Source organism: Lactuca saligna, chromosome 5 (assembly GCF_052625555.1).
Source record: "Lactuca saligna cultivar CGN05327 chromosome 5, ASM5262555v1, whole genome shotgun sequence".
In the NCBI taxonomy this organism is placed as follows: Eukaryota; Viridiplantae; Streptophyta; class Magnoliopsida; order Asterales; family Asteraceae; genus Lactuca; species Lactuca saligna.
This window is the reverse complement of record NC_136421.1, coordinates 310,095,060-310,121,402: the sequence shown is the minus strand read 5'-3', so window position 1 is coordinate 310,121,402 and position 26,343 is coordinate 310,095,060. Positions and strand designations below refer to the sequence as shown.

The window sequence follows — 26,343 nt, the reverse complement described above, 5'->3', positions numbered from 1 at the left end:
GTGTTCATATAGTTCAGTGCTTCAGGCAGTTACAACTTTTGGGCAATGTTAGTAATTGTGCCCTAAGTTGCAAGTACAAACATGATAGTTGGCTTATTGGGAAGTGACAAGTCACTCACAGTAGAAGTATCTGAACCTTGGCCATGTACAAGTGATTTGCAGAGAGAATTGGGTTTTTTATCCTGCTTTACGGTGGGAACCATGAGATATCAGGAGTTGAGCGGTCAGTCAAACGATGAACAGATTGGATTCAATAATAATGATTCAGTATAAGTGGTCTGTCGGGGATTCAGACCATCTCGAGACAGAAAATGCAGACGGAGTAAATGTGATCATGTTGCGAGGAATTCGTTCACCTGCGGATTTTTGGGGCTTTACGAGATTGATCACGGATACCTTGGGAAGGCTAGGGTGTGTCCAATACGGTGATCATGTTACTAGAAGCGGTTTGGCATATAAGAAATAGTAAGGAGTGATTTCGAGGACGAAATCTAATTTAAGTGGGGGAGAGTTGTAACACCCGTTTATTTGAATAAATTAATAAAGGTAAGTCCCTGTCAAATAGGTGAAGAATTTTAAAAGTCAACGGTTTAATTGTATGTTAGGGATTTATTATGAAAGGAAATCATAGAATTAGCGCTTAAAATGTAAGTTTTGGATTCAATTTGTGAAGAATTCTGAAGGCAGGGTTAAAAGTGCAAAATATGGATTTATTTTGAAAAGAATAAAGGAAGGGAGGGCTGGAAGTGTATTATATGGAAAGTTGATAGAAACCAGGGTATATATACCCATCATTCTACAGGAACCTTAGCCCTAGGTGCCTTAGCAGCCGCAAACCCCCCTTGTATCCCCTCCGTCGATCACCACCTTTCCCCTCTGGACTCCCATTGCCACACCATCATCATCATGGAGGTCAGAAGCCACCAACGACCACCATCTTCCGGAAATGCTGGGAGCGACAAGGACCACCGAGACCGGATTTTAAGCTGTGAACGACTTGTGCGGGCTGTGAACGATCGGAATAGCGCTAGACGAGGTGACTCTCAGCATTGTTGTACCCGCTCTTTGTTCTTCTCCATTCTTCTCTGGTAATGACGAGTTCTTCTATCTCTCGTTCTTTTGTCGTCCCATGTATTGCAGCCGCCGCCATGCGGCTATTCCCTGTCGCTGTAGTTTCCGACTACCCGACTGCCGCCACGATGATGAACGTGTTATGTATTTTACAGGTGAGTTTGAGTTCGTTGTCTAAGCAAAGAGTTGTTGGCGTGTGCATTTGCTGGTGAGGAGTCACATTCCTAAGTACTCCTGAAATGGGGATTTGAGTATTGGATTAAACCCATGCTCATTAAATTACTTCATGGAATTTATCACGAGTAATTATGAGACGATAATATCATATAATCCTTAAACCGAGATATATGAGTTGTTGTTTATGATTTGGATGTGCATTAATAGTGCGTAAACGCGTCAATAACTTGATGTTATAAAATTTATTGTTGTGAAAGATTTAATGAGTAAATAGTACAAGCATATAAGTTAAAGTTTATCTATTCCTTTTACTCCAAGGGGATAAAAGTGATATCTTTGGCCCCTCGATGATTTTGTGTTGAATTATGTGCCAGGCCCGGTTAGGATTGAATTGATATGTTAAATTAAGATCCTTGTCATACAAATCATAAATTAGGAAACAAACTGGTGGACAACGAGAATGATTCTATTCTATGTCATTTTTTCACATGACATCTTGCAGAATGGAGGAGTATATGATCCCCTATCTTAGGACATGTAACTGACTAGGTTAGAGTTCGACAACGACTTTTGAGATCTACGATTGCTAGTCAAATTTTGAGGTTGTACTTGCAATCATAGTTATTAGAATTTTCCAAGTGGGAGACTATTGGATTAGGTGTTTAAGCCCATAACTATAATTGGTGTGTACTTGATTTAATAGTAGCATGGTCCTTTTAGGTTGCATTTACTCTTGCAAATCGATATGATGACTTTTAGAGAGAGAGAGAGAGGTTGATAAATGATTTATTAATGTATTATGAGAATAATATATTATTTAGAAATCATGTTATTTAATTAGTATTTGATCAGAAATTAATTTTAAATTAATTTTGGGATTAACGGAACTAATTAAAAGAATAAGGGTTGTTTTTCAAATCATTGATAGTTGTGAAACTGGGCTAGAGGACTCCTTAGATAGGAGTGGACGAAAATTATAGGAAGGCCCTATAAGTTTTCGTCCAAGGCTCATTAATAAGGTTCTATGGGTTGCTTAAGTCTTAAGCAGGAAATTAGGATTTCCTCTAGCAAACCCGAGCAGCCCTCAACTATATAAATACCCCACCTCTTAGAAGTTTTGTCCTATGCTTGCTATTTTCTAACCTTAGCCGAAACTGTGTTGCATTCCCTCCTCTCTCCTCACATCCTCTTGCAAAGAGTATTTGTAATCCATTAGAGGTGTCACATTTGAGGCACTTACTTTCAAGAGTCAAGATCTTCAAGGTGTTCTTGTTATTACTACATAACAAGTAAGCTAAACATCTAAACCCTATTTTTGTGATAATTTTGATTTATATACTAGATCCTAGGGTTTTAACTTTGGTATTTAAATTTGTATGTTTAACTAGTGAAAACCTAGATCCAAAGAAATTAGGGTTGCATGAGCATATAGGTTTGTAGTTATTCTCAAAACCCTTCAGAAACAAGCCCCAAAAAATGGCATCAAAAGGTTGACCATGTGATGTTGGAAAATGGATACAAGATTAATGAATGTGATAAGTGTGTTTATGTTAAAAAAACAAGTGAGGGTTATGCTATCTTGTGCCTTTATTATGATGATATGCTTATCGTTATTAGCAATGATAAAATGGTTCAATCAACAAAGAACATGCTAAAGGCAAGATTCAACATGAAAGATATGGGTTTGTATGATGTCATCCTTGGTGTGAAGATCACAAGGACTGCAATTTGACTTACTTTAAATCAGACACATTATGTGGATAAAATCCTTGAGAAGTTCAACTCTGGTGATACTACTGTAGCTAGGACAAAAATTGATACAGGTCATCATCTATGTAAAAATAGAGGTGAAGGAGTTGCACAAGTCGAATATGAAAGAATTATTGGTAGTCTGATGTGCCTTATGAGTTGTACCAGACTTGACTTAGCTTTTGCAATAAGTAGACTAAGTAGATATACCAGTAATCCGAGTGATGAACACTGGAAGAGTATTAAAAGAGTATTACAATACATAAGGTACACTCACAATTATGGGTTGCACTATACAAGATATCCCGAGGTGATAGAAGGGTATAGTGATGCAAATTGGATATTCGACATTAAAGATTCCAAGTCAACTAGCGGGTTTTTTTTCACAGTTGGAGGTGGAGATATATCATGGAAATCTTAAAAACAAACAGTTATAGCTAGATCCACCATGGAATCAGAATTTATAGCACTTGATAAATGTGGAGAAGAAACTGAATGGCTACGACAATTTCTAGAAGATATACCAGGATAGCTTAAACCAGTTTCTGCAATCTCAATCCATTGCGATAGTCAATTGGGAATTGGACAGGTGCAACGTGCTATGTATAATGGTAAGTCTTGACATATCCGTCGAAGACACAACACCATTCGACAACTACTCTCAACTGGAGTTATCCTAATTGACTACATAAGGTCCAAGGATAACATTGCGGATCCGTTAACCAAAGGGTAAAACAGGGAGTTAGTTGCAAAATCGTGAAAAGGAATGAGATTAAAAACCCATGAACAAATAAGTTATTGCCAAGGAAAACCCAACCTAGTTGACTGGAGATCCCAAGAGCTAGGTTCAATGCGACAACCTACTTGCGTATAACATATGCAGATCACTATGGGGGTCAAACCCAACCCATTCCTATAAATAACAATGATGTAGGTTAAGCTTATAGTAGTTGATGATAAGTTGGAAATCATTAAGCTTTAGCTTTTAATGATTATGATATAGTCACCTATGTGAAAGAGAGAAGTGGGGTCGCTTCAAAGGGAATTGAATGGGTAAGTTCCTAAGAGCTCTTACAGAACCAGATAAGTGTCCACAACCATAACGGTTACATCAATGAGAACCTAACTAGGTCAGGGAGAATCATGTGAGACATGTATTGATTATTAACACAAATGGCAGAACAGTTCAAGGACATCGAGTCTATTGGTCTGCTATAAAAATAAATATGCATCTTAAGGGAATGTTCAAAGGGGGCAAACCCACCTATCCTATGCATGATTCAACTGCTGGATTTTACCTAAAGCAGCTTGGAATTGCAGATGTTGAAGCAATTTTCATTCATGTGGGGGATTGTTGGAAAATTAATTTTATTAATTTCCAAAAATGGATTTTCTCGATTTTTGGCTTCGGGCCACTGAACTTGTGTGCGAGAGCGTGTCATGTGGACACGAATGCACCACTGGTCGACCAAAAAAGTTTAAGGACCTTTTTGAAATTATTTCCTTTTATTTAACAATTACAAAAACGAATTAAGAGCTATTAATAAAGATTTCGGTTTTAATTTCTTGATTAATTATCTTATTTAATTATGACAGTTACAATTTCATTTTAGTTACATTGGTAGTATAAGTACCATGCCTATTTGACTGATTGGATACACCAAATGAAACAAAATACTCTTCCTTTATTATGCTTCTACTTCATCCCTTCTCTTTTGCTGCAACTAATGTATAATCCGGGCCAAGTGAGGGTTCGAGCACTCTAGAAGAATTGTTTTTTGCTATTGTATCCTGGGAAACAAACACCCATATAGGGTGAATTTGTTTTAAGGAAACTATGTTAAACACAGGCATCAGTCAACAATTTAAGGGTTTTGTTCTTTCGTACAGTTTTTGGGTTATATTTTCCTAACAAATTCATCATAAGGAAAATGACTTATAAGACTAACGAAGTTTCCAAACCATTCAAAAAACTCCAATTATATTTTGTCTGTTCAAGAAAACTCAAGGAACTTAACATTTTGTTTAAAAAAAGCCCAACTAACTTACACTTTTGTTCATTTCTCATTAGGGTCATCCGGTTAATGAAAGCAACGAATGACATGGCTTATGACATGGAATTAAATATCGGGAAAATGATTTGTAAGACCAACGAAGTTTTGAAACCATTCAAAAAAACCCCATTCACGTTTTGTCATTATGTAAATTGTGAAGGGTTCAGTTGGTCATATTACTGCCACATGTGTTAATTATAGCCCTTGCTTTGTTGATTGTGTATGTCATGCCATTTAGTGATATTTACCAATAGTTTTACAGGTTTACTTAAATGAGATATGTTGTCAAATACTGTTGGCCATTCACCCCTTCCAGCTCGTTCAATAAACCCTTAATTTCATTCTGTCTCCTCAAACATCAAACATGGATCCCGTATTCATCCAAGTCGATGTGCATTTCCAAGGAATATGTGGAAAATACCCTATACCCTACACCGGGGGGATTACTCAGAGGTTGTCAGACATCGATTTCACAGGCATGGACTGCGTCAGGTGTTATGAATTTATGGAAAGGTTTGTTGGATTAGTGTCTAACCCATAACCATATTTGGTAAGTACTTAACCTGGTTGTGCATGGTCCTTTTGTGTTGCCTTCAAACCTGGCAATGGAATAGGATAATTGTTGGAGAGAGAAGAATGATTTATTAATTTATTACTTGGTTAATAAATTAATTTGAAATCAAGATAAATGATTTATTAATGTATTATGGATATAATATATTGTTTAGAAATCATATTGTTTAATTAATATTTAACCAGAAATTAATTTTAGGATTGAAGGAATTAATTGAAACTGTAGGGACTAAAGGTGATAGTGTTCAAAAGTTGAGCATTAAAGCATTCTAGAACCTCCCTTAGAGGTGGGGAACGAAATCTAGAGTTTCCTAGGGTTTCCTTGGGCTCTAAGGGTGCCTTGGAAGCCTTAGGGAGGAAGTTAAGGGATTAGGGTTATCTGTGATACACCTGCCTTATCCTAAACCTTCCTTATCACCTATATAAACCCCTATAGGGTTGGATTTCAAGGCAGGCACTCCAAGAGAGGCTTAGAGTTGAATTTTCCACTTCCCTTCTCTCTCCATAGTAATCCTTGGTTGCTAGGTTTGTTTGTGAGCCATTAGAGGTACTACACTTGTGGTACTTGCTTTCAAAGACAAGAAGATTCATGATGTAAGTTGTTATTACAATATAACAACAATAGGTATGTATTTCATCTTTATTTGTGAATTTTAAAGTCCCTAGAAGCTTGTTAGGGTTCTTCACATGTTCATAATGTTGCATAACTAATAGTGATAACATAGATCTAACTCTAGGGTTACATGCACACATAGGATTGTTTGTATAAAACCCATCAAGGTTTACCAAGTATGTGAAGCTCTACTACTGCCAACTAGAGTCTGACGTTAATTTCAAATGATTTGGATCATGCTGATTTCATAGCAATAGCCTATGAATGTGGTGTTATACTTCCTATGTATATAGACCATTTTGGTAATAGTAACATGCAGGAATGGTTGGAAGAACACAAAGAAGAGGTTGTTGATAACATAGTGGAAGAAGTTCTTGATGGTGTCGGACTAGTTAAAGAAATTGGGTCAGGCCATTTGGATGATTAGGATGAAAATGAAGATGAGGATGACCATGGGGATGATGATGTGGACACTGATGTAGACGAGGATAACCATAGCAGTCCTCATGTATTCAAAAAGTTTAATGGGTATGATGTTGAAATGGGTGAGAATGTAGCTTTGGGTGGCCCTTTAGAAGAAGGCATGGATGATGATGAACATGTTTATCCTCAGATTCCAAACATTTTTAATGAAAAAATTCACTGGAAGGAGCAGGAACCTGTGTTAGGTATGAGGTTTGAGAGTCCTAAACAATTGAAACACATGCTCTGTAACTATGCTGTTGTAAATGGTTATCAATTATGTTTTATGGAAAATGATAGTAGTCGGTTGCTAGCAAAATGTTGTGATGAAAAATGTACATTTAGGCTTTGGGGGTCATGGATGAGTGATGACAAGTCTTTCCAAATTAAGTCTCTTATTAGTGAGCACAATTGTTCAAAGAATTTGAAATTCGGATCGATTGTAACTTATAGATGGATAGGTACCCACTTTACCCAACAATTTTTCAACAATCAGAAAATGAGTGTGAGATTACTAAAAGAGGAGGTCAAAACCACTTTTGGAATTTTTGTAAGTATGAGTCAGTGTAGGAGAGCCAAGAAGTACGCATTGAGTCTATTTGAAGGAACGGTTGCAAAAAATTATGCTATATGGTCTTACGGTGAGGAAATTAAAAGATCAAATCCTGGATCCACTGTTAAAATTTATGTGGAGACAATGCCTGATGGTAAGAATTACTTCAGCAACATTTACATATGCTTCGCTACAGTCAAAGAAGGGTGGAGTGGAGGGTGTAGACGTATCATTAACTTGGATGGTTGTTTGTTGAAAACCTATTGTCAGGGTGAGTTGTTGTGTGCTATTGGTAGGGATGCTAACAATGGAATATTCTCAATTGCTTGTGCAGTTGTATGTGTGGAAAACAAAGAGAATTGGAAATGGTTCGTTGAAAATCTTGCAGAAGATTTGCAATGTTGGAATGATGGAAGTGGGTTGACTTTAATTTATGATCAACACAAGGTATGTTTATAAAGTGTTTAACGTAGTATAGTAAATATTTACATTTTTAAATCCTCCTATTATTGGTACATGTGCAGGGTTTAGTTGAGGCAGTCTATGAAGTATTCCCAATAGCAGAACATAGGCAGTGTGCCAGGCATATATTTGCTAACTTTAGAAAGAGGTTTGGTGGAGCAAAGTTTGAGAATTTGTTTTGGAGAGTAATCAAGGCAACAACTGAAGCACATTTTAGGACAGTCATGAAAGATATTGAAAACTTGAACCCTAAAGCTATTAACCATCTTATGGATAAAGATCCAAACACTTGGTCTCTAGCTTTTTTTAGAGTTCACCAGTCATCATGTGAATCTGTGGAGAATGGCTTTTCAGAGAGCTTTAACAGTGTCATTTTGGATGCTAGGAAGAAGCCTATTATCAGCATATTGGAGGACATTCGTATTTATATAATGCAAAGGATGCTAAGTATGAAACATATAGGTGAAGGATGGAATCGTTATTCTGTTTGTCCAAACATGATAACAATATTGAATATTCTACAAAATGAGCAAAGTTATGTACACTTTTTCCACACATTACTTACCACTGTCAACTCTAAATATTGCATTACTCTATGTAGGCATTGACAGGTTGTGTCTTGTGGGAGTATGAAGTTTGAAACAAGGAAAATGGATGAGTCATACATTGTCGATATGACAAAAAAAGAATGTAGTTGTAGGTTATGGCAACTAAATGGGTATGGTTGTGATCATTCAGTAGCTACATTAGCGTTTTTAAACGTAACACCTGATGTGCCATATGTAGACCCATTGTACCTGGCAGCCTTCTACCAAAACACTTACAAAAAGTCTATTAGTGGTATGAATGGGATGAACATGTAACCTTCACCAACCTTTACACCTCCATTGCCTCCTTTAAAAAGAAGAATGCCAGGTAGACCAACAATCAAAAGAAGAAGGGATATTTCGAAAAGGTCTGGAAGACACACCGTTTCAAAGGTAGAGAAAAAGGTTTCTTGTGGCATATGCAAAGAGAAAGGGAACAACAATACCACTTGCACACAAATGCAAAGGCTACCTAATACTAATGTGACAAAGAAACAAAAAATCAGGCAAACACAAGAATCAGTGAATATGTAAGGAGGTAGAGAAGATGTTGTGATGGGTGATAGAGTTGAGCCACAAAATGATGAAGTAATTTGGGAAAATGGATCTGAGCAAGAGGTGGGGGTTAATAAAGTTCCTAGGCAAGTGAAAACTATGTGTCAACCAAAGAGGAGAAAGAAGTCAGAGAGAATTATTAAACTAAAGCTTGCTAAAAGAGCTGCATGTGAAGGTAGTAGTGTTGGATCGCCAATAGACTTAGATTAATTACACTTGTTATTGTGTTCTTGTTATTTGGATTCAACAAACGAATTTGTGTTTTCTATTTGGATGTATGTTATAGGTATCTTAACCATCGATATTTGGATGCTTTGTTTAATTCCAAAATTTATGGTATGACATGCTTTTATTAAAGTAGGGGTATTTAGGTCATTTGTCTTAGTTAATACAATGTTAGTATTTAGGTAGGGGTATTTCTGTCTTTTTTTTGTTTTATTTAATAAACGGATCAGGGATATTAAAGGCAATTTCTATTATGTGAATTAACCCAGTAGGGGTATTTTGGTCATTCTAAACAGTTCATTAAAGTAGGCGTATGAGTATTTCATGCTAGTATTCAGGTAGGGGTATTTTTGTTATTTCATGCTAGTATTCGGGTAGGGGTATTTTGGTCATTTCAAACAGTTTATGCAGTAGGCTTATGGGTATTTCATGCTAGCATTCAGGTAGGGGTATTTTGGTCATTCTAAACATTTCATTAAAGTAGGTGTATGGGTGTTTCATGCTAGTATTTAGGTAGGGGTATTTTCATCATTGCAAACAGTTTATTAAAGTAGGCATATAGGTATTTCATGCTAGTATCAAAGGTAGGGGCATATGGTTTTTCATGTATTTATTATAGTAGGGCTATTTTGGTCATTTGAAGAAGTTACTTTATGGGTCTTTCTGTCATTTTAATTTGTTAATGAAGTAGGGGTATTTCTGTCTTTTTTTTAATTTTATTTTAATAAATGGATTAGGGGTATTAGAGGCAATTTATATTATGTGAATTAACCTAGTAAGGGTATTTCAGTCAATGTTTATTATGTCACCAAATCCAGTAGGGGTATTTGAGTCATACATTTATTATTGGACTTAACCAATTAGGGCAATTTTATTTCTTCCATTCAATCACAAATAGGGTCCCTCACAAATACAACAAAAATACACTTTTTATTGTTTTCCATTTCTGGGTATAGGCAACGACAAATCTGGATGTCAGCATCTTCTCTTTTGTCCCATGTCCCCACAAACAAATATGGTATTAAACGTTTCACTTTTTCATGTGTTCCCAATAACAAAATCAGCAAAACAATTACTAATTCTTCATTACAAATGCAAATGAAATTTTATAAGAATAATCGTTTTATAACAGGAACAAGTTAACATAATCAACATTTCATTCATGAGTTTCTGCATCTTTACATGTATTGAAGAACTGAAGAACTTATAACACTATTTCCACCACTACGTAACTACATACTAGACAACCACAAAAACCTGTTAATAATAAGCACAAAATAGAAGATGCAAATCTAAACAAAATAGAAACCCAGGATTGAAATGTTTAACCTACTAAGCTTCCGTCACTTATAAAACCTGTAGGTTAAAACCCCAACAACAGCAACCACAAAAACCCCAAAACCCCAAAGATCCATTTAACTTTCTTCGACTTCTTTTTTTCGAGAACAGATTGCACATACGAAGCTTGCAATGATCAGGAATGATTCTTCAAATCAGCAACCATGTTAGATAGATCGAGTTGCCTTCTTGCTTTAACATCATCGACTTCATGATTTAGGGTGTCCATCTCTCTAGTGAGATTGCGTCGTAGTTCACGAAGGTCGTTTGCAATCTCTTCCCTCACACTCGACACTTCTAACTGTGTCTGTAGTAGATTGATCGCCAGGTGTTCATTTGTGACTCCATTCGACACATTTTCAGCCATGTGCTGATTGTAGTTGGGTGACCAACTGTGATCTTGAGATGATCGTGACGACATTGTTTCTTCATTTGGTATCGAAGTATATGGTGCAGTCGGGGTCACCAGGTTATGAATTGTGCCATTTAAGGGCACAAGCTTAACACTTTATACGGAGGCGGGTGAATAGTGTGAACGTGCCACTTACATTTCACATTCCTGAACGACACCGTTGAGCTACAAGAGTTAAATACAATGGCGACATGTCATTGATGATGTGTCAAATTCGGACGTTGTGGCAAGGTTACCAGCTATAACAACTGAAGGGGACTAAATTGTTAGGTTGCAACACAATTGACTCCCTCATAAAACCACTAAATAAATTTAGTGACTAAAAGGGTAAACCCAAGAAAGTTTGATGGTTATATGTATCATTTTCCCAATCTTTGACTATACCTTCATATCACATATCATACAATCTAAAACCTTCACTAAATGCTAAGTAGTATGGGTGTGTGTGAGTTTAATTAATTATCCTTAATATAGAACTAGTAAAGATTCCCCGCTTTGCTGGGATTAGAAGCCATCGAAGTCTCTACAAAGGGATATTAAGACAAATATTTTAGTGAAACAAATCTTCTTACTACTGTTATCCCACATAGGACATACAAAGGATATAAATACCAAGTCTTGATAGCTTTATTCTCACAATTCAACTTCTGCAAAATCATATTAGTGTGAACATTAAAGCAATGTCCATCCCTAAGACCAACCTGACCAAAGCATGCCAAAATAAAAGTACAATGCTATAGTAGGAAAGATATTGAAAGTACAATGCCTATCAAGGAAATGAAAAAAAATACACTCAGGACCAAATACATACATTATTTATAAAATAAAAAAACTACCATCTTCGATTCATGAATTCAATAAACTTTCGTGCATCTTGCTTGCTCTTAAATCTTACCAAAGCTAACCTTTGCGGATGTTTTTCACAAACCTACAATACAAAAACAACCATACTAATATATAATAATTTACATAAGGGTAATAAAGTACAATGCTTATGTTAGTAACTAAAATAAACATTAGAAAAAAATTAAAAAGTCAATGCTACCTTGAGTGATTCAACTGCACCAAACTTTGCACATTCCTCTAGAACATCTGTTGCCACATCAGGAAAACTAAGCAAGACACCCAGCTCAGCAAGTAACATAGCCAAATCAGAAAACACTGATATAAAAGATTGGTTTTGACCATTTTGTCACTTCTGGGAGATTACATAGGGACAAACACTTTAATCAAGAATCAATAAGGAAATGTGAAAAAAAATCTAGATATGGAAATAAAGTTGCACTTCTTACACATTGCACCTTTTTGTAGCCTAATTGATACTATCTACCGAATTTCAATTTCTTTGAAGTAGAGGAGGCTACCAACAACTAACCAAAGTCAAACTTTTTAACCCTTTTCACCATTTAAGTTATATATTGAATAATATATTGTGAAAAAACGAAACTGAAAACTCTTTTTTTCATAGCTTTTTGGGAATAGAAAATAGTCAGAATTATATAAAACCACATTACTTTTATCAACATATAAAAAAAACTAATAAACATAAGAAACTAATAAGAATTACTAACTGGTGGTTTTTTGTTGTTTTTCTATGTAATTCCGTGCTGATAGAAGATGGTAACATATTGAAACATACACCAACAACTAAGTCTAATAGAAGATATAACATCCATGGAAGATTTTACCCCAGGATTCAAAACACAGAGTGTAGTGATGGATTAGAATCAGTGAAGAAGGGTGGGAAGTGGCCAAATCTGAAAAACAAAAAACATAAGCTTTGTTAGTTACATGTGTTTAACATTTTAACCATTTTCAGATTTGCAACAAACAAAGGCATGTGTATTATATTAGGATGCATCTGGACTGCCAAAAAATATAAGGACATATATGTTAACTAGCAATAATAGTGGTTGGAATTTAAAACTAAAAGAAGATGCCAAGATACCTTGAAAATATGAAGGCCCAACCTTGAACGCTGATATCGATTATCAATTCCGATTTCAATAGGGGGAGTTCTGACCTTTTCAAAACTCAAAAACCAACCATCAACTCCCATTTTAAGGGTCATATTTAATAGCCAAATAGTTGCCCCACAAGCTTTCCATCAACTTCAGTTTATGGTTTATAAAGGTCAGTAAAACTATTGGAAAATAATTTGTTGGCAAAAGTTGACAAATATACCCCTAAAGTAACTAAACTGAAGAATAATAAAGCTACATGCTTTCAACGTAATTCTTTGTTGGCATTTCCTCAAAACTGTAATCAAAGAAAAAAAGTATTATAATGTATACACATTATATAAAAACATATAGTTGATAATCGACTATTTTACCCCTTTTTGAAGGAAGCATCCGACCACATGAAACAGCTCCTCGATTTCTTGAGTCCTCATTTTTTTTGTCTATGAGCAGGAGTGGATAACTATATCTTAAAAAAAGCAGGAATGAATTTCAGATCAGACATCTTTTCCCCATTTGCCTCATCTTTTTGGATTTCTTACTGGACTAACAATTTATAAGGGAGACAACAACTTTCAAATTCTTTACTTCATCTAGAATGGTATTCAAATACTGAAAAACAAAAAACATAAGCTTTGTTAGTTGTGCAGAAACAACATTACATCTTCTAAGCTATAGGCTTTTGGAAAAATCCAAATTAAGCCTTAAATAAACCTCAAAATCGACGAATAGAAACAAAAATTCGAAAACTACCAATAGTAATCAAAAAGTAGAAACCAACGCAAAGAAAACAAACAAAACAACTACATACAATAATCAAATCATCATAGGAAAACCCGAAAGAACCCTAAACCAAACAAAGCATACAACACAATAGAAACAAAAATTAAACAACAAAACCTTTAAAAGAATGCAATGAAGAGCAGATAAGTGGGAAAAACGGTATGACAACACCCAATTTTAGAGAACGGAAAGAAAAATCTTCAGCCAGAAGTCGAGCTACCTACTTTTGTTCATCTCTCTCACTGATAAGAAGGGCCTGAAAGTGAGAAACTGCTTTATTGAACTGAAATTAGATGGAATTCGATAAGGATTGCGAATAATGAAAGAGGAAGAATGTGCTAGTGGAAGAGGTGGTCGGAAGCATTTGGGAGATTGAGGAGAAGCGAGAACCCCGTCAGTTTGATTTATGCCCTCTATATCTCTGGATTTCCTTCAACCAAATACCTTTTTTTCCCCTTTCTTGCTTTGAATCCAATGAGTTTAGAATAGACGGTAGAATCAGAGAAGAAGAATCAATAGATATGAGGCAGTGAAAATAAAAAAATAAGAACCAAGTGGACACCGGGGCAGTAATAAGGTGTAACGACCCCAGTTCTGGTATGTTATTTAATGGTTATTTTTCTAAGTATTCAAGAGGGACTCGACGAGTCTGTTGCCCGACTCATCGAGTAGAGACGGGATTTCCAGCACGTGTAAGTGGGCGACTCGACGAGCCCATATCCTGGACTTGGTGAGTCCGCCAGCCTGGAAGAAACCCTAGATCCACGGGTTTTGCACCGTATATAATCCCCCTTATGCACCCAATCCGGTCTCCCTCACCCACAGAACGTTTCATAGCCATACCCTAACCTATCTTGAGTGTTTTTGGGCATTTTTGTGTAAGAAGTGAAGATTGGAAGAAAGGAGGAAGGCTAGATCCAAAGGAGAAGAAGGGGAACAAGATCTTGCATCCATTTTAGAGTCATTTGAGGTATTAATCGGACTCTTTCTGTTCTTTGGTTGTTTTTCTTCAAGAATCTCATTTAGGTTACCTTTTTGCCCATTTGTGAGCTTAATATAGTATGGGAGCTTGTGTAAGTGTTATAGCTTTCAGATCTAATCATATTTCTATCCCAAAACCCAGATCTAATACCTTTATTGAACCTTGTTGCATATAAACCCTAGATCTAGCCTTATTCATGCATTTTAAGCCTATAACCTCTTTAGGAGTGTATATGCACGTAAAAATGGAACCTTTACGTGCAAACCAGGGTTTGCACTCTATTTAAATGCCCTTACAGCCCCATCTCAGCCCCCATCACCCTCAGAGCAATCCTTATCGAAACCCTAGCCTCCATTGGTGAGTTTGAGTGATTTGTTGCCTTGTGAAGGGACTTTTGGTGCACTTTGGAGCAAGTGGAAGAAGGGAAAAGTTGAAGAGGTCAAGGAAGGGGATTTAGATCCAGGATACATTCATTTGTGGTCATCCATTCTGGTAATAAAGTTTCCATCTTGGTTATTTATCTATTAGATCTTGTTTGTCCCTAAATTGTTGCTTTTAAGCCCTAAAACCCCAAATCCTTGAAGAGAAACCTTATGGTTGGGTTATACTTCAGATCTGGACTCTCATTACCTCCTTGAAGTGTTAAGTTTCAGTCATAATGGTGATTAAGGTCCCTTTTGAGCTTAGAACCCATTAAGAGCTTAGTTTGGGCATTTGAAGCCTCTAAAGCTATGCATGCACGTAAAGTTTGCAACTTTATGTGATAAGCATGCCCTAGAAGCTTGGATCTGTGGTTTGGAGTCGCTGCATGGCTCAAATTAGGTCTGTATGTAAAAAGTACTGGATGTACTCGGCGAGTAGAATGATGGACTCGGCGAGCCCTATGAAGATAGCCGTGGACTCGGCGAGTTGGATGAGCAACTCGGCAAGTCTGATGGAGATTGCCATGGACTCGACGAGTTGCATGCCCAACCATGCTAAATAGATTATGTGATACGTGTTATGTGGTAGTGGTAGGGGTGAAATAGTCCCCAGTATCCGGTTGAAGGACCGAAGGGGAGACCAGCACCCAGATTTGCTAGTCAGTATCCGGTCGAAAGGACCGAAGGGGAGACCAGCACCCAGATATGCTAGTCATTATCCGGTCGAGAGGACCGAAGGGGCAGGTCGGGCACCCAGATATGCCTGATAATATTTGTATGTTATTTGGTTATTTGGTATGCGGTACGTTGGGGGAACTCACTAAGCTTCGTGCTTACGGTTTTTAGTTATTGTTTCAGGTACCTCTTCAGCTACGGGGAAGGAGCTGGCGCGGTAGCGGCATATCACACACAAGCTCTTGTTTTTCCGCACTATGAGACATTCTGGGATTTGTACTCTGATATTACTATGATTTACGTTCTGGTTTACAAAATGCGGTACATGTTTTATTAAGTGATATGGTTGAATGATATTTTTTTACTAACGTTTTTGCAAACCACTTAATTAAAAATAAAATTTTTGGTCTATAATTTTTGGGATGTTACAGTTGACTTTGACCAGGGGTAAAATAGTTATTTTATCCTCAGTATAGTTATCAATATTTGATTCAGTGTGTTATGGAAATTGTAGTCGGGGAGATACCGGAGCAACAGTAAACAGTTTCTAGAGTCGTTCATTTACCAGCCAGCTTACGAGGTGAGTTTTCTTCCAGTAGGAATCGGTCTAAGGCCACAATGCCGGCCCGTTTAGCTAGTGGTAGTTTCTGAACTTCGGTACGATGCAGTTTTTAGTATGTTTGATGCCTTCGTGGCTCAGACATGATTTATGTGTTATGTGTTCCGGGCTACGGCCCGATGCAGTGTGCAGTTTATGTGTTCATGCTAGTTGATATGTTTATGCCATGCTATGTTATACTCAGTCAATTCTGGACTTCGGTCCGATGCAGTTAGTTCTGGAATTCGGTCCGATGCAGGGGACAAGGTCCCAGTTAGTTTCAGACTTCGGTCCGATGCAGTTTCCGGACTTCTGTCCGATGCAGAAGGCAAGGCCCTGGTTAGTTCCGGACTTCGGTTCGATGCAGTTTCCGGACTTCGGTCCGATGCAGTGGGTAAGGCCCAGTATGTGTTTATATGTTGTTGTATGGTATGTGGTAGTTTGGGGGAGCTCACTAAGCTTTGTACTTACAGTTTCAGTTTTGGTTTCAGGTACTTCCGCAAGTAAAGGGAAGGGCTCGGGTTGATGGCATCGCACACACCACAGCTTCAGCTTTATTCCTGGGAGTTTTATTCAAATACTTAGATATGATTTGATACAGTTCTTGATATGATATTTTATTATAGCTTTGAGATACCCGACGTATGGTTTTATTAAATGACATTCAGTGTTATGACTTTTATTCTTATTTAAAAACAAAATTTTTGGATCGTATTTTTGAGATGTTTCATAGGAAGATGGTGACTAACAAAACGCAAACACGTGGAAACCAACTTTAAAAGAAACGGCAGACCCCTATAAACAAAGGGCCATTTGTGCTAAAAAAAGGACTCAAGTTCATTATATGGTAATCTTATAAGGAATGCTTAGTTCTCCTTCAGCCAATCTGACTGGACCGTCCACCGAGCCTTCGGCCTGACTGGTACGCCTACCGGCCTTCAGTCTATCCGGACCGCTCAACTAGCATTCATCATTCCGAACTATCCCTTCGGGAAATCCTCCTGTGCATACCGTTCTAGCCCTCTAGGGGTTCCGAACGCTATCTCCATCATACATACTCGATCCCGGGCTGCTCCCATGCCCTCCACAATCAATTGCTCTAGGTCTGGATTCCGTTCCGCACGCCTGCTACTCACCCATACGAGCCTGCTCTCGGCTGATAGAAATACTGTTGAATTCCCCAAGCAGCTAAACAACCTCTCAGGCCCAACGATCATCCGGAGAAGTTCCAATTCTCCCCCACTTAAGACACTGACAATTAATCACCGGTCGCCATCACCGATCTCCCAAAGCAACCTTGCAGAAAATCAACACTTACACGCAAAATGTTTCTCACCAACGCTAACAACTTTCATAAAAATCATGTTTCCACACTAAACAACCCGCTCGAAAGGAAACCCAATCTTCAAATATCCATTCCTCAGACTACAGAATCTACCCGGCCTTCAAACCAACGCCGAATCCGCCACCAATCCTCACAAAGATAATCAACGATAGCTCGAAGTACTAATCCATAACCATATCGATCCTTCAGGGAACAAAGGATATCAAAACGAAATCTCGATCACAACTCGCCAAACCCTCAAGGAACGACGGATACCACACGAAAACCTGAAACGCAATTCCATAACCAAGCAACGAAACTAGCAGATAACAATACTCCACAATAATCATAAATAATCAAAAACAACAGAAATAAACATACCCGCAGCAGCAAGTTGAAAAACACATCCCTAAGCCCTTGGGGGCTCCGCTCCACCCTGACCTCCACTTGTGATCCTCAACGTAGCCGGTGCTGGAGCCTGCACCGGTCCAGCAGCAAGCTGTGGACAGTTGACCTTCAAATGTCCAACCTGATGACAATGATAGCATATCCTCAAATCCCGAACCGGCACTGACTGCTGACAATCCCTCGCATAGTGTCTCTCCGTTCCGCACTTGCGGCATGCTCCACCGGACCGACAAACTCCGGCGTGACCCCTTCCACACTTTCCACAGACGTGGCCACCCTGATCTCCCATCCCGGAATCAACGGTCTTAGACCATTTTGTCGTCGGCTGCGACTGAACCGGAGCTTGCCTCAGCTCACGCATATGTAACTCAATCTCTAACTCACGCCGCCTGGCGGCCTCCTGCAACTCCAACAAAGTCTCGCACCTCAGCGCAGACACAAACTGCCTGATGTCTCTCTTTAGCATACTCAGATATCGGGACATCTGAGCCTGCTCCGAAGCGAACTCAGGGCAAAACATCACCCTCTCAGTAAACATCCTGGTGATTTCCGTCACCGACTCCGAATCCTGTTTCAGCTCCAAGAACTCCTGAGCCAACCTCTCCCTCTCGACCTGCGGAACATAACGAGTGTTGAACATCTCTCTGAACCGATCCCATGAAATCGCAGCCCTCTGCGCATCCGAGTACGACCCCGTGGTCAATCTCCACCAATCCTTTGCCCCGAGCCTTAACAGGTTCAGAGCGCACCTCACCCTCTGATCAGCAGGGCATGAACACGTGAAGAAACATCCCTCCACATCTGATAACCATCTCATAGCAACGATTGGACCCTGAACTCCATCAAAAGTGGGAGGCTTCGTATTATCGAAGTCCCGATACTGAAAACCTCTACTAGATCCTCCTCCTGCCGCCGCTACAGCTGTTGTAGCCGCCGCGGCAGCCGTCTCCGTGAGAGCCGCATAGCACTCATCAAAATACTCCACCATGGCGGTCTTGATCGACCCAAACAGCTCCGGAAGCTCATCCCGAAACAATGCAGCAACCTCATCATGCAGGATCTCACGAATCCTCGCATCCAACTCGTGCGTACTCATCTGACTGACAACCTCGGGTTGTACAGACCCACCCGGAACTCCCTCTCCTACTCCTGATCCTGACCCGGATCCACTCCCAGCGTGCCCTGAAATCTCCATACTGAATATAAAACACCAAAATCTCAGACATATTCCACTATCCTAGGAACCAGCTCTCAACCCAACCCTAGAGGTCATGGTTTCCCTGATACGCGTATGGGTCCGTGCTTTCGGTAGTACGGGCCCATACTACCTTCCACACCTACCCATATTTGTATGAAGTACTCCCACAACACCCTAGCGACATACCTAACGACGCTCTATCCTCACAACTAGAGGAACACTAGAAATCTCTCACAAGGAACCCTAGGCTAGCAGGCATCATAAATCAGGCAACTCATCAAGAAATCCCGAAGATCCCTAGCCTAACTCTAGCATGTTGTTCTATCAAAGCTCAATAAAACAATTGTCATGTATGGTACTTTGGGGTTACTTACTGGCTCCGGCTGATCGTACCTCCGCGTCCTCCTTTACTTACTTTGAAAACCATTTTAAATTCTCTTTTGAAACCCTCCTCGATTTGAGACTGGAGTCACACAAGTGTTCCTCCAATTCACTCAAACCAAGGCTCTGATACCAACTTGTAACATCCGAAAAATACAACCAATTTAACTTTTTCAAAACAACCTGATTTTCATTAAATTGTTTACAAAAAGGTTTTCAATACAAATCATTTAGAGTATTCCTAGAATCACATTGCTACAAAATCATGAGGAGCAGTACGATCGCGCCTTCGCCTTGCCACGGTCTCCTGAAGAACCTGAAAAACATTAAACGACAACTGTAAGCCCGAAAGCTTAGTGAGATACCCCCAAAATACCAACCACGTATACGCCCTTCCAGGCTGCGACCTTCCGGTCCAAAACATATAAAACATACATAACATAACAGAACATAGAACAGCCATGCATATCTGGTCTACTGTGTGACTGGTCCGCCGTATCGGGCCTTCAGTCCACTGGATCCATCCTCCAGGTCTAGTCATGTCCTTCGAGTCTACAGTGGGGTTGTTCCGCCCGTATCGGGCCTTCAACCCACCTGGTCCACTCTCTGAGTCTACAGTGTGACTGGTCCGCCCGCATCGGGCCTTCAGTCGGCCTGGTCCACTCTCCGAGCCTCGGCACGTCTGGTCCGCCCTCGTGGGGCCTACAGCCTATCCGGACCGCTCGTTGGGCCTTCGGAATAACCGGTCCGCCCTGGGTATCTTGGCCTACAGCACAAAGCAGGACCCGCCTCAACCCATCTCCAGTCCAAACAACCATGTGCATATAACATACAATCATATAACAGTAATAGTCAACAAACCGAGCAAGCAGATCACATAGCATATCATTACTTTAACCAGGTTACCGACCTAAGCAGTCACTAGCATAGCATCACTTTATATATATATATATATATATATATATATATATATATATATATATATATATATATATATATATATATATATATATATATATATCAGGAAACTGACCTTAACAAGCTCTCCTAGCATGTACCATCCTAGCTACCAGGATGCAGACACATCAAACAATAACATAATAACCACATCCGAATCTCAATCCAATAAAGGGCCGGCCTTGGTGCCTTAGACCCTGTTGATACAGTGAGGATAACTCACCTCGAAACTGCCGGCTGAAAGGATAAGATCCCGCTGCTCCGAACTCTGACACGAACTCCTCCACTGAACATCATAACATACAACTCAATAAATACCCTTAATTACCAAAATACCCCTGGAAGACAATTGGTTAACCTTGGACAAGTCAAAGTCAACCCCTGACTGACCCTACTCGCCGAGTCAACCCGATGACCCGCCGAGTCCTTATGCTCAGAACTTCCCTCAATCAGCGACCCAACTCACCGAGTCACCCCAAGACTCATCGAGTCCAACAACTCTGAGTCCACTCGCACCCAACTCACCGAGTCATCCCTTGACTCACCGATTCTCGACTCAACCAGGAAATATTGGGACTCTTCGACAAGACTCGCCGAGTCCAAGAACAGACTCGCCGATTCTAAGGCTATCTTCAACCTACTCGCCGAGTTGTTCTTCCAACTCGTCGAGTTCCAGGCCATCTTCAAGCAACTCGTCGAGTCCACCCATGTGACTCGTCGAGTACCACCGGTCTGAATCCATACAGAAGCATCTCAGGCCATGCAATTGATCCAAAACATAGATCCAACCTCCTACAATCCATCCATCATGTAAAGTGGCAAACTTTACGTGAATCTAAAGAGATCTAGGCCTTATTCACCTTAGAACCAAGGTTTGGGACATGATAGCTCCATTAACAACACAAGAACAGGGGCTTTAATGCTCTTAAGATCTTCTCCACTCCAGATCTGAGGTAGCAACCTCAGATCCATCCTCCAAACATCAAGATGCCACACAACAAAGCTCCCCACACAACCCCAAAATGAGAAACTAGGAGAACACAGCCCAAGAACGAAAGTATTACCTCCAAAGGATGCCTCAACAGCAATGAAACTCGAATCCAAGCAAAGCCCTTTGATCCAAGCCACTTCTCCTTCAAGATTTCTTCAACTAACACCTCTCCAAGCTCTAATTTGCTCAACAATGGGGCTCTCCACGAAATTAGGGTTTCTGGGACTCAAGGGGGGAATAGAGGAGGCTGTGGAGGGGCATAATGATCTTTATATAGGGCTCAACCCCGAAAATTAGGGTTTTCTCCACACAGCACCTACTCGCCGAGTAGGCCACTTGATACGCGACCATAGTCGCGACTTGACTCGCCGAGTCTATCCATGGACTCGCCGATTCACCCTCCGAAACTTACACTTTTAGCCCTTCAACTCTACTCTTGCGATTCCGGGATGTTACAATTCTCCCCCACTTAAATTTGGCTTCGTCCTCGAAGCCTACGACATCTCATCTTCAAATTACTTCCCACGACGCGCCGCCTGACCTTGGCCGAACCCAGTCCCTCAAGGCACAACCAAAGAAACCAAAAGCTCACTTTCTCCTTCCATACGGTGTCCCAACCACCTACTCAAACCAGGCACCAGCTGTACTCTCCGATAGCCGCACTCAACAACCGAGAATTACCCATGATGCCTTACTGCTCCAATTCTCATCTTTCACTTGACTCATATGGCTAGAAAACCACGAACCATCGGATTCCCGATCCGAATCCCACTCTATCCATTCCATGACAACAGAACGACCCATTCTTCCATTCCGGAGCAACTCCCCCGAGTTCTCCCCTCGCAATCACACACACATGCTGATCTAGCTCTAGCACCCTCAGGTTTGGAAAACCTGATACACTGATGATATCCTCAAACATCCTTCCAGGATGAACCACTAATACATACCCAAAACCCTGATCAGAATCTCACTAAGAGTCCAAGACTCTCTCTCTGCATCCCTTCCGAACCCCTCTCCTTGGCTCTACGCCTGCGGTATTCCCTCCGCGTCCTGAGCAAACATATCAAGTCGAATGAGCTTTTATTCTACCGCCGCAACACGCTACTCAAAGACCATCGACGGACCACTCCAATCATAACACTACACTGCCACTTTCACTTCCGTGAATTCGCACTCCCTTTCGGAATTTCATTCCTCCCTCTTTCCTTACCAAGGAAACCACTCGTCCGCCCTGTCACCATGACAGGCACTATGGTGCTCATCCCACGCTGCATTACCTCTTTAAAGCGTACCCGACATCCATGCATCACCACTACTCTGACTCTCATCGTAGGGACTCTCAAGCCCATGCACTACCTTCACTGCTAAAGATCGCTACCCGGGGCTAGACCTCCCAATGTAATCACACTGCAACATACGCAACCCATAACCTCGAACCGATCCAACAGTACTCGCAGAGTCTTCAGCATGACTGGACCGCCTCCCCAGGCCTTCAGCCAATCTAGACCACCCTTAGAACCTTCAGCCAATCTGACTGGACCGTCCTCCGAGCCTTCGGCCTAACTGGTACGCCTACTGGCCTTCAGTCTATCCGTACCACTCAACTAGCATTCATCATTCCGAACTATCCCTTCGGGAAATCCTCCCGTGCATACCGTTCTAGCCCTCTAGCGGTTCCGAACTCTATCTCCATCATACATGCTCGATCCCGGGCTGCTCCCATGCCTTCCACAATCAATTGCTCTAGGTCTGGATTCCGTTCCGCACGCCTGCTACTCACCCATACGAGCCTGCTCTCGGCTGATAGAAATACCGCTGAATTCCCCAAGCAGCTAAACAACCTCGCAGGCCCAACGATCATCCGGAGAATTTCCAATTCTCCCCCACTTAAGACACTGACAATTAATCACCGGTCGCCATCACTGATCTCCCAAAGCAACCTTGCAGAAAATCAACACTTACATGCAAAATGTTTCTCACCAGCGCTAACAACTTTCATGAAAATCATGTTTCCACATTGAACAACCCGCTCGAAAGGAAACCCAATCTTCAAATATCCATTCCTCAGACTGCAGAATCTACCCGGCCTTCAAACCAACGCCGAATCCGCCACCAATCCTCACAAAGATAATCAACGATAGCTCGAAGTACTAATCCATAACCATATCGATCCTTCAGGGAACAAAGGATATCAAAACGAAATCTCGATTACAACTCGCCAAACCCTCAAGGAACGACGGATACCACACGAAAACCCGAAACGCAATTCCATAACCAAGCAACGAAACTAGCAGATAACAATACTCCACAATAATCATAAATAATCAAAAACAACAGAAAGAAACATACCCGCAGCAGCAAGTTGAAAAACACATCCCTAAGCCCTTGGGGGCTCCGCTCCACCCTGACCTCCACCTGTGATCCTCAACGTAGCCGGTGTTGGAGCCTGCACCGGTCCAGCAGCAAGCTGTGGACAGTTGACCTTCAAATGTCCAACCTGATGACAATGATAGCATATCCTCAAATCCCGAACCGGCACTGACTGCCGACAATCCGTCGCATAGTGTCCCTCCGTTCCGCACTTGCGGCATGCTCCACCGGACCGACAAACTCCGGCATGACCCCTTCCACACTTTCCACAGACGTGGCCACCCTGATCTCCCATCCTGGAATCAACGGTCTTAGACCATTTCGTCGTCGGCTGCGACTGAACCGGAGCTTGCCTCAGCTCACGCATATGTAACTCAATCTCTAACTCACGCCGCCTGGCGGCCTCCTGCAACTCCAACAAAGTCTCACACCTCAGCGCAGACACAAACTGCCTGATGTCTCTCTTTAGCATACTCAGATATCGGGACATCTGAGCCTGCTCCGAAGCGAACTCAGGGTAAAACATCGCCCTCTCAGTAAACATCCTGGTGATTTCCGTCACCGACTCCGAATCCTGTTTCAGCTCCAAGAACTCCTGAGCCAACCTCTCCTTCTCGACCTGCGGAACATAACGAGTGTTGAACATCTCTCTGAACCGATCCCATGAAATCGCAGCCCTCTGCGCATCCGAGTACGACCCCGTGGTCAATCTCCACCAATCCTTTGCCCCGAGCCTTAACAGGTTCAGAGCGCACCTCACCCTCTGATCAGCAGGGCATGAACACGTGAAGAAACATCCCTCCACATCTGATAACCATCTCATAGCAACGATTGGACCCTGAACTCCATCAAAAGTGGGAGGCTTCGTATTATCGAAGTCCCGATACTGAAAACCTCTACTAGATCCTCCCCCTGCCGCCGCTACAGCTGTTGTAGCCGCCGCGGCAGCCGTCTCCGTGAGAGCCGCATAGCACTCATCAAAATACTCCACCATGGCGGTCTTGATCGACCCAAACAGCTCCGGAAGCTCATCCCGAAACAATGCAGCAACCTCATCATGCAGGATCTCACGAATCCTCGCATCCAACTCGTGCGTACTCATCTGACTGACAACCTCGGGTTGTACAGACCCACCCGGAACTCCCTCTCCTACTCCTGATCCTGACCCGGATCCACTCCCAGCGTGCCCTGAAATCTCCATACTGAATATAAAACACCAAAATCTCAGACATATTCCACTATCCTAGGAACCAGCTCTCAACCCAACCCTAGAGGTCATGGTTTCCCTGATACGCGTATGGGTCCGTGCTTTCGGTAGTACGGGCCCATACTACCTTCCACACCTACCCATATTTGTATGAAGTACTCCCACAACACCCTAGCGACATACCTAACAACGCTCTATCCTCACAACTAGAGGAACACTAGAAATCTCTCACAAGGAACCCTAGGCTAGCAGGCATCATAAATCAGGCAACTCATCAAGAAATCCCGAAGATCCCTAGCCTAACTCTAGCATGCTGTTCTATCAAAGCTCAATAAAACAATTGTCATGTATGGTACTTTGGGGTTACTTACTGGCTCCGGCTGATCGTACCTCCGCGTCCTCCTTTACTTACTTTGAAAACCATTTTAAATTCTCTTTTGAAACCCTCCTCGATTTGAGACTGGAGTCACACAAGTGTTCCTCCAATTTACTCAAACCAAGGCTCTGATACCAACTTGTAACATCCGAAAAATACCACTAATTTAAATTTTTCAAAACAACTTGATTTTCATTAAATTGTTTACAAAAAGGTTTTCAATACAAATCATTTAGAGTATTCCCAGAATCACATTGCTACAAAATCATGAGGAGCGGTACGATCGCGCCTTCGCCTTGCCACGGTCTCCTGAAGAACCTGAAAAACATTAAACCACAACTGTAAGCCCGAAAGCTTAGTGAGATACCCCCAAAATACCAACCACGTATACGCCCTTCCAGGCTGCGACCTTCCGGTCCAAAACATATAAAACATACATAACATAACAGAACATAGAACAGCCATGCATATCTGGTCTACTGTGTGACTGGTCCGCCGTATCGGGCCTTCAGTCCACTGGATCCATCCTCCAGGTCTAGTCATGTCCTTTGAGTCTACAGTGGGGTTGGTCCGCCCGTATCGGGCCTTCAACCCACCTGGTCCACTCTCTGAGTCTACAGTGTGACTGGTCCGCCCGCATCGGGCCTTCAGTCGGCCTAGTCCACTCTCCGAGCCTCGGCACATCTGGTCTGCCCTCGTGGGCCCTACAGCCTATCCGAACCGCTCGCTGGGCCTTCGGAATAACCGGTCCGCCCTGGGTATCTTGGCCTACAGCACAAAGCAGGACCCGCCTCAACCCATCTCCAGTCCAAACAACCATGTGCATATAACATACAATCATATAACAGTAATAGTCAACAAACCGAGCAAGCAGAT

At 41.1% G+C, this 26,343-nt stretch overlaps 1 protein-coding gene across 1 annotated transcript; it reads left to right on the top strand.

The window, feature by feature from the left end:
- The first annotated feature begins 906 nt into the window (after window positions 1–906).
- On the top strand, window positions 907–8,577 carry LOC145047042 (uncharacterized). The gene is made up of 5 exons (XM_078995288.1): window positions 907–1,036; window positions 1,141–1,226; window positions 6,665–7,699; window positions 7,777–8,253; window positions 8,326–8,577. The coding sequence occupies exons 1-5, from the start codon at window positions 907–909 to the stop codon at window positions 8,575–8,577; spliced, it is 1,980 nt and encodes a 659-aa protein (XP_078851414.1).
- The last annotated feature ends 17,766 nt before the right edge of the window (window positions 8,578–26,343 follow it).